This window comes from Biomphalaria glabrata, chromosome 9 (assembly GCF_947242115.1).
Source record: "Biomphalaria glabrata chromosome 9, xgBioGlab47.1, whole genome shotgun sequence".
In the NCBI taxonomy this organism is placed as follows: domain Eukaryota; kingdom Metazoa; phylum Mollusca; class Gastropoda; family Planorbidae; genus Biomphalaria; species Biomphalaria glabrata.
The window spans coordinates 36,766,244-36,775,775 of record NC_074719.1 but is presented as its reverse complement, the minus strand read 5'-3'; the positions used below and the strand labels follow the sequence as shown (position 1 = coordinate 36,775,775).

General features: G+C 34.2%; 1 protein-coding gene across 1 annotated transcript; it reads right to left on the bottom strand.

Annotated features, from left to right (window-relative positions):
• On the bottom strand, positions 1-8,440 carry LOC129928353 (uncharacterized). The gene is made up of 2 exons (XM_056042510.1): positions 8,326-8,440; positions 1-730 (listed from the first exon to the last, which is right to left on the bottom strand). Exons 1-2 carry the CDS (start codon positions 8,434-8,436, stop codon positions 281-283), a joined length of 561 nt encoding a protein of 186 aa, XP_055898485.1. The 5' UTR covers positions 8,437-8,440; the 3' UTR covers positions 1-280.
• Positions 8,441-9,532: the final 1,092 nt, after the last annotated feature.

Sequence of the window (9,532 nt, the reverse complement as noted above, 5' to 3'; positions counted from 1 at the left end):
TTTACAGTAGAAATTAGCTATTTATTCAAAATTCATTGCTAAAAATTAAACAACGTCTATGACAGGTTCTACTTACATAACATTTGCAAATAAAAATATGAACATAGAAGTGAAGCACATAAGCACATTTTTAAAGATGTTAAATGTCTATATTTTAAAAAAAGGGAAATTTACACGTAGAATTGTGTGAATTTTTCTCTAGTACAAAAAAGTACAATCTACTGTATACTTGATTTAAAGTTGGCAGCTCTAATGTCGCAATAGCCTCTCCCATTCTCTCTTATCTTCCTGACTCTGCCTCGTCGCTTTGCTCTTGAAAATTGGCCAAATCTCTACGGAAGTTGTTGACCACGGAACAAAATATTCTAGCAGCGTTCTCCAACAAGACATCCAAGAATCCTCTTCTGTTCACTTGGTGCGCATCAGTTAGATCATTCAGACTTTGGGTTTCTCGTTTGCCTACATTGTCGGAGCTGCAAAATGTTTGGGCAGCATTCAGCAACCCTTGACCATCAGTTGCCGCTTGGCAGACTGCCTTAGCATCTAGAAGAAGGGAGTTAAAGTCTCTTTTTTCTGTTTGCATTTCCTCGGTTATTTCCCTTTTAAAAGCGTTCACCACCTTACAGAATATGCTGGCAGCAGTTTGTAGAGTTTCCAACAAATCTTTTCGTTTTCTATCCAGCTCTGCATCTTCAGGTTGATCTTTGAATTCTTCTAACGTTTCGGCCACCTGAAAAAAAATTCCTCATGAAATGGTCACTTAATATTATTAAATCCTTACTTAGTACTATTAAATCATCACTTAATATTATTAATTAAACTGCACATAAAATAAGGGGAATTAAATCTTACCACAGAGAACTTTCTATTCTTACTGTTACGGTCGTAGCGCAGCACGGTGTGCATGAATAAAAGGTGCGAATTTGTGTAATGAATGGAAGGGATGTTAAAAGGGGAAGCCGGGAGAAATTGACAGGAAGAGAAATGAAATGTTCATGTTTATATAACTTGTAATATTAAAGTATTTTAAGAGTAATAACCTGAGAGAGTATTATTATTTCGAAGAGAGTCTTGTGTCGTAACAAGTGGCGCCCAACGGAAAAGGCAAGACCTGCGTTATATCGGTATCTAATTCCTGTCTACTGATGTATTACTATTACTATAAAGTGTAACAAAATTGCTAGATCTCTAGATCTACTAAGATTGAGAGAGTTAGGGTCATCTAGATCTATAAAGCTACGTACTAAACTCACTGGTAAACATAAACCTTTAGTTGAAACTAAACTAAAAACATTATAGCTGGATTAATCAATTGGATTAACATTAACATTTAAATCTAGATTTATATCATTATAATTATTATGACAGCCAATTCTCTACTTTATACTACATTCACCAATATTTGAATCTACTATGAATTTATTGGCTATAAAAAAATAAAAATCATGTCAGTGGATGCTGAAGTACATGTTCATTATTCTGACTGGTCATAGTTCTCAACAATAACCTTTAACATTCAATATTGATGGAAAATTGGTACAATTATTAGTACTGCTGTGGGCAACACTGGTGAATTTTGACTACGGTGGAGAACAGTGCCCATTTAGGACCAACGGATATACACTGACTACGGCATATAGACAAACAACGAAAGACTCATATCACCGGCGGAGAATATACACTGGCGTTGGAAGTTATACCGCAAGAAGAAGAGTATTCCGGTAAGTAGATATATATTTGTATTCGAATGACAGTAAACGTTTGTTTCATTACATTACATTTAGATATGAACATTGTTGGGTCCAGGCATTAAATATATGAGAATCAAATATATTTAATTGATATGGTCAGATAACTCTATAAAGAAAATTTACAAATGGCGGATAAAGCTGAAATAGTTTGTAAGAAGAAGGGAGACTATTGGAATTAGAAGGAGCAGAGCTGAGAAAATATGTACAAGAAAGATTAATAGAAAGAGAGAAACTAGCCATGGAAAAGGAAATAGAGAAAGAGAAGTTAGCCATGGAAAAAGAAAGAGAGAAAGAGAAGCTATCCATGGAAAAGGAAAGAGAGAAAGAGAAGTTAGCCATGGAAAAAGAAATAGAGAAAGAGAAGTTAACTATTGATAAAGATAAATTAGCTATGGATAAAGAAATAGAGAAAGAGAAGTTGGCTATCAGTAAAGAGAAATTAGTTACGGATAAAGAAATTGAAAAAGAGAAGCTAGCTATGGAGAAAGAAAGGTTAGCCATAGAGAAAGAAAAGTTGGAAATAAAAAAAGGAAAAGCTAAAGATGAAGGTAATGGAAAGAAAAATGACGTGTCTGGTAATAAATTGGCTAAATATAAAGGTACAATGTTTCATGTGAATAAAATAGACATAGATATTTTCTTAAAGAAGTTTGAAATTGAAATGAAGGAATTGGCTTTTCCTGAAGATAAATGGACATTTTTGTTATCGAAGTCATTTGCAGCAGAGGTACCGTCAAAGATTTGCATGAATCAGAATAATTACCAAATAGTAAAGGAGCAATTACTACGAACATTTGGAAAAACTGAGGCAACAATATCGTCAACAATATGTTAATTGCACCATTGAAACCAACGAGGATCCCCAAACATTTTTAAACAAGATGAATAGCTACTTTGACAATTGGACAGAGTCATCAAAAATAGAGAAAAAGTTTGATGGACTAAAGGTATTTCTTATGCTGGATAAAGTCATTTACGAGAGTGAGGACGAACTAAAAATATTCCTGTTGGAGAGAAAGCCAAAATCTGTAGATGAGATTGTAAAATTAATAAGGGCTTACAAAGTGGCACATCCGGAAAAAAAGTTAAACAGAGGTAGCGATATTGAAGAAATAGTAGCATTTAATAGAGCTAGAGAAACACAAGACAGTTATAGCAACAATAAAAGATTTAGATATGAAGGACAGAATAGGTTTAGAGGACAAGGAAGGAGCCAAAAAGATAGTAGACAAGGCCAGTATAATAGCTACAGAGGGAGATATCAAGGAAACAGACAGGGAAGATATGACGGCAGAAGAAATGGAAGAGATCAAAGTTTGTCGTTATTGTCGAGTTCAGGAAGTCTAGATTGTTTTCAAACATTGGTAGGAAATAAGGCCAACACTGGGAGCACTATTGTTGGAATAAACCGAAAATTGGTTGAAGATCATGAATATACTGGAAAAAGCAAAGCATGTATTATGTTTGATGGTAAAACAGTTCGATTACCCGTGGCCCGAGTGAACATTAAAACACCGTATTATACAGGGATCGTAGATGCATGTGTTATAGACCATGATCAAATTGATTTGATTATTGGCAATATTACAAACATAAAGAAGTGCACGGAAAAGGAGATAGAAGTTTGGAAAAATTGTTGTGGAATGGTCACTACTCGATCTTGTAGTAAAGATGTAGAGGAAGGAGATTTGGCAAAGTTGTTCGAGTTATCAACTAAGGAAAAAGAGCAAGATAAACAACTTGAAAACACAGAAACAATAGAAATCAAAGATATAGTATTTAACAAAGAAAAATTTATCACAAAAAAAAATTATCCAGAGTTACGTCAGTTGGCTCAGAAAGGAGGTAGAGGAGGAAGATTTTTTTATAGAAAGAGGAGCTCTTGTTAGAGAGATTGAATGGCATGGGGAAAAATAATCCAGCTTGTGGTACCTAGAGAATTTAGACAGCTTGTTAAGGAAAATGGGCACGATGTAGCGCACGCAGGACATATGGGAATACATAAAACGAAACAAAGAATATTCAAGGATTTCTATTTTCCATCTATTAGTAAGGACATCAAAAACTATGTGACTTCGTGCAGACTATGCCAAATAAAAGGGGCAAGAAAAATAAAAGCACCATTACAAAAGGTGGATATATCAGATAGACCTTTTAGTAAAATAGCAGTTGATTTGATTGGTCCAATGCCAGTAGTTTCGAATAGGGGTCACCGTTATATTTTAACTGTGATAGACGTGTGCTCAAGATGGCCAGATGCTATTCCACTCAAAAGAATTGAAGCCAGAGACATAGAACAAGCATTATATACGTTGTTTACAAGATTTGGATTTCCCAAAGAAATATTATCAGATAGGGGCACTCAATTCAACTGTCAGCTGACTACAACATTCTTGAACATGTTTGGGATTCAGTAAAGGTTTACAGTCCCTTATCACCCACATAGCAATGGTATTTGCGAACGCTTTAATGGTACGCTAAAGAAAGCTTTATCTAAAGTAGTGGATGATAAACCCAAAGAGTGGGATATGGCAATTCCGTCAATACTATTTGCATACAGAGAGAGTCGTAATGAAACAACAGGGTTTTCACCATTTCAAATGATTTATGGAGGAAATCCGCGAGGTCCAATGACAATATTGAAAGATTTGATAATCTCTCATGAACATGTAGGAACTAATGACAGTTATGATATTGTAACAGAAACTAGAAATCAGGTTATAAGGCATGCGAAGAAGTGGGTAGACAGGTGCTAGAGAAAAATAAATTAACACGTTCCAGAGTGAATGAACATAGAAAAATGACGGAATTAGAGGCAGGACAAGATGTTTTGGTCTTACTCAAGGATAAGAATAATGTACTGTTCACAAAATGGCTGGGACCGTACAAAATAACAAGGAAAATTAGCGATGTGGATTACGAAATAGACATTGATACGAAGCTCAAAATATTTCATGTAGATTTGTTAAAAGAGTTCAGACCAAGACAAAGAAGTGAAGAAAGGAATAAAGATGAGTCAATGACAATGAGTGCCTGTGTGACGGAAGAAATGGAGACAGAGGAAAGGTTTAGACCAATAGAGACAGTGGCAACAGAAAGTAGGCAAACGTGGAAGGATGTCACGGTGAATGGAGTTTCTCTTGATAGAGCTAAAGAAATCAAGGCACTAATTGAGGATTATAAGAATATTTTTACGGATTTACCCGGAAAAACAAGTATTATAGAACATGATATCAAGTTAACTGGCAAAGTACCGAATAAACAGCCACACTATACGATTCCATTACACCATAGAGAAACATTACAGAAGGAAATTGATGAGCTACTAACACTTGGAGTGATAGAACCATCTAGTTGACCATGGGCTGCACCAGTCGTGCTTGTAAAAAAAAAGTGTGGGAACTTAATATTGTGTGTGGATTATCGACAGTTGAATAAAGTCACACAATTTGATCTATTTCCAATGCCACAAGCAGAAGAAATGTTTACTAAGCAAAGATTTTTAGCACGTTGGATCTGTCTAGAGGATACTGGCAAGTACCTCTAAAACAAGAAGCTAAACCATTATCTGCATTTAAGACACCTTCGGGCATATATCAATGGAATGTGATGAGCTTTGGCTTGGTAAATGTTCCAGCCACGTTTAACAGAATGATGGCAAAATTATTCAGCCATAGAAGAGACACAATTTGTTATTTAGATGATATATGCATTTTCAGTGAGCAATGGGATGAGCATATACAAAGCCTTGGAGAGGTTTTTAAAGTTATTAAAGAAAACAATTTAACATTGAAACCAACAAAGAAAAAAATTGGTCTCAGTGAAATTTCATTTTTGGGGTATAAGATTAAAAATGAGTACATTACACCACTGGAAGAAACAGTATCAAAAATATTGGACATTAAGGTACCAAAGACAAAGAAGCAAATTAGAAGCCTTTTGGGTCTATGCAACTTTTATAGAAAATTTATTTCAAATTTTTCAGAAATAATTGAACCACTAACAAATCTGACAAAGAAAGGAAAACCTAACAATATAGTGTGGACGGAAGAATGTCAAGAAGCACTGGACATAATTAAAACTTTCTTTTCTGGGGCACCAATTTTGAAATTACCTGACAATACTAAGTAATTTATTTTGGCTACAGATGCATCAGCCATTGCAATAGGAGGCTGTCTAATGCAAAAATGGAATGATGTCCCACATCCTGTTTTATATGTGAGTAGAAAACTGACAGCATCTGAGTTGAAATATGTCACCATTAAAAAGGAAGGACTAGCCATTGTATGCTGTATAACAAAATTAGGGTTCTATCTACTGGGAGCTAAATTTGAACTATGGACGGATCACGCTCCTTTGGCCTTCATTAATACAAATAAACTAGGGAACAACAGAATAGCCAGGTGGGCATTGCAACTTATGGATTATAACTTTGAGGTCAGGACAAACCAGGGAAAGACAATGTGATAGCTGACACATTATCACGGTGTACCTAAGAAGGAAAAGAAATGGAAGTAAGGAAAGGATCTAGGCCACGTCAATTTTGTTTCTGTTGGTTGGTCAAAAGAATAATGTCAGTAAAATCATTTTGGTGAGAACACAATGAATAGCAGTGTAATGAATAGACATCTATAACAGATTGGAACATTTTGAAAATGTACACATATTACATGTATGTGTCATCGAAGACTGTATGGATTGACGAAGCTTTGTTACATGTGTGAGGTGTCGAGATATTAATATATAGTGTTATATTGAGAATTTGATGAAACTATTGTTAGATATTTAAAATATATTATTACAGTTAATTAGTTAATTATAGTTTATAATTGTGAATTATGAGATTCAATCTGATTGGTTCTTTGGGGAAGTCTAGACATTATACATTGTGATGGAAGTAATTTTGAACCTAAAATAATAATGTAGAGAATGGTGATATGTAATTTTGCTGTTGGAATTTTGTTTTGTTAATGTTGATTTTTACCTTGTTTAAAAGAATGAGAATTAATGAAGATAATATAATTATATTGAACAGTGGTTTATAATTTTATTTGATATTTAAAGGACGTTCGATGTACATCGAACTTGTCAAACAAGGGGGGTGTTACGGTCGTAGCGCAGCACGGTGTGCATGAATAAAAGGTGCGAATTTGTGTAATGAATAGAAGGGATGTTAAAAGGGGAAGCCGGGAGAAATTGACAGGAAGAGAAATGAAATGTTCATGTTTATATAACTTGTAATATTAAAGTATTTTAAGAGTAATAACCTGAGAGAGTATTATTATTTCGAAGAGAGTCTTGTGTCGTAACACTTACTTACTTAAGCCTCCTTGCAGTTTAAAAGAATGAAAATGCAGTCGAAAAGTAAAAAAATAAAATAAAAGTAAAGTCCCCTTTCAGACCTTGTGGTCTATAGGGCAGATGATGGAAAGGTCATCTATATCTATGGCCTACGGTTAACGAGGGTATCATGTGGCCAGTACAACGACCAACAGCCTTTACTTTTCACCAACTAATGTCAGGTACCCAATAGAGCTGGGTGGACAGAGGAGCCCCAAGATCTCTAAATTAAAAATCCCCAGTCTTCACCAGGATTTGAACCCCAAACCCTCGGTTCGGAAGCAAAGCTATTTACTGCTCTGTCACCATGCCTCCATAATGCAGTCAACTAAACGAAAAACAAAAACAAAGGTAACGCTGATGAGATATACTTTTTAAACTTAAATTTTTTTTTTACTAATCATTTGAAAGTTTTTAATTTTTTTCCCTCAAAATTTTAAATTATTATTATTAGGATTTTTTAAAATTTTATGTTTTATTGTTTTTTCTATGAGGAATTAACGGTGAAGACATCACGCTGGCTTTTGTCATAATAAACGGTGAAGACATCACGCTGGCTTTTGTCATAATAAACGGTGAAGACCTCACGCTGGCTTTTGTCAAAATAAACGGTGAAAATCTCAAAAAGCCGTTCCCATACCTAGACAATAGACTTGTATCATTCATTTACACACATCCTTATCAGAATAAAATATAGTAATAGTAATCTACTTTGTACTAACTATCGAGGCGTCAGAATACGCTCAAGACTTTGGACACAATGGAAAGATCCCTCTTTTATTTTTGCAACTCGGACGGACTGAGTTATCCTAGGTAATTTAAGAGACGAAAATAAATGACAATTTTCGACTATATATTTTAGGACATTTGTATGAGTTTTCAAAAGATTTTAATAATTTAGAGATATTTCCAGGACTTTTTCGTATATTTTGCAATTTCAGGAGATTTCCAGGACCTCATGTTAAATCGATAGGAGGCCGCGGAAAATCTGTTATAAGTTATAAAATTGTTTTTATTTAATAATTTATACATCTAAAATTAGCGAGGGTCCTTATAAAAGCGCGGGGCCCACTGCGGTCGCATACATTGCAGTGGTCTAAGGTTGGCCCTTCAAAATAGCGCGTATGCTACGCCGCCGGTCGACTAGTAGTAAATAATGTATTTATCTAATGAAATTGTAAGTTGTAACTAGCTATCTATATACACTAAGAGAATTAATTCTTTATTTTCTGACCTTTCTTAATTCCCTGTAAGTAACTTCTTGCTCATTCCTACTCAACTTTTCTCCCGCGGCTAGGCCATTGTGCAAACACAGGAGAAGAACTGGAAACACTTGAAGAAGCATGGTGATCGTACGTACATATATTAAAAACGGATTGGACAAAATAGATATAGTAGTATAGTTAATATTTTAGTTGATATATTTGATATACAAAGTAGTGGAATCTATTTTATGTTTTTAAGCATTTTCTGGATAATAATTCTAAAAAGAAAACATGTATAATATATGTCCCGAACCAGGGCTTGCCATAGGTAATTGGAGGCCCTAGTCGAAGTGAATTTGGAGGCCCCAAATAAAATAGAAAAATAAAAATGAACACCATAAAATTAAAAAAACAACAACAAAATCTCAATTGTTTGGTTAAAAAATTTAATGTTAATATTTAATAAAGCCCATCTTTGCATTCTCCGCTTTTCTTTTGCCTTTTGATGTATCAGACTCGAAATCACGTTTTCACATATTTACCATTGGAAATAAACAAGGTTGTTCTGACATAGGTAGTCTAACAAATAGATCTAAACACTCACGTATAGACCTTGAGCTATAGCATAGACTATATATATACAGGACTGCCAACACCAAGGGTAACTAAGCATAAGTTTCGTTCAACACCAAAATGTGAGATGAGGTACTTCTGGTAGAAACTTAATGTACAACAATCACGATGTTTGAATTATGATGCCAGCTTGGATAATATATTTTTTTTCTCTTTTCATCACAATTAACAATTACTTTTTACATTGTATACTAATTAGTATGAAATGAATACGCGATAAACGGAAGATAAACGGAAGAGTCAATACATTTTCGAGAGTGTCATTTTACTTATATACCAACTTTTATTTACACCTATACCTATTTTAAAAATTTATTTAGAGTTTGGTTTACAGAAAGTACGCATTATATATATTTTAATAGAGAATTAACCATTAAAAATAAAAAGCAATAATATATTTATGACTAAATGAAAAATATGCCTAAAAATTTGGCTCTCCAAATTATTATTTTTTTAACTAAATAAAATTCCAAATAACATCCTATTCTTCTAAACATAAATTAGCCAATGTTGTGGCTATGCGAGAATACAGAGAACTATTATGGAGTGTATGATTGTGTGTACTGGATAATTTTTAAAGGACTGCTGGCATGAGCAATGCGT

What these genes read in the sequence shown, in the direction of transcription:
- LOC129928353 (XM_056042510.1), bottom strand. Translation starts at nt 8,436, where the DNA reads ATGCTTCTTCAAGTGTTTCCAGTTCTTCTCCTGTGTTTGCACAATGGC. An exon ending in CTTACAGGGAATTAAGAAAG is followed by an intron (nt 731 to 8,325) that starts GTCAGAAAATAA and finishes ATTTTTTTTCAG; the next exon opens with GTGGCCGAAACGTTAGAAGA.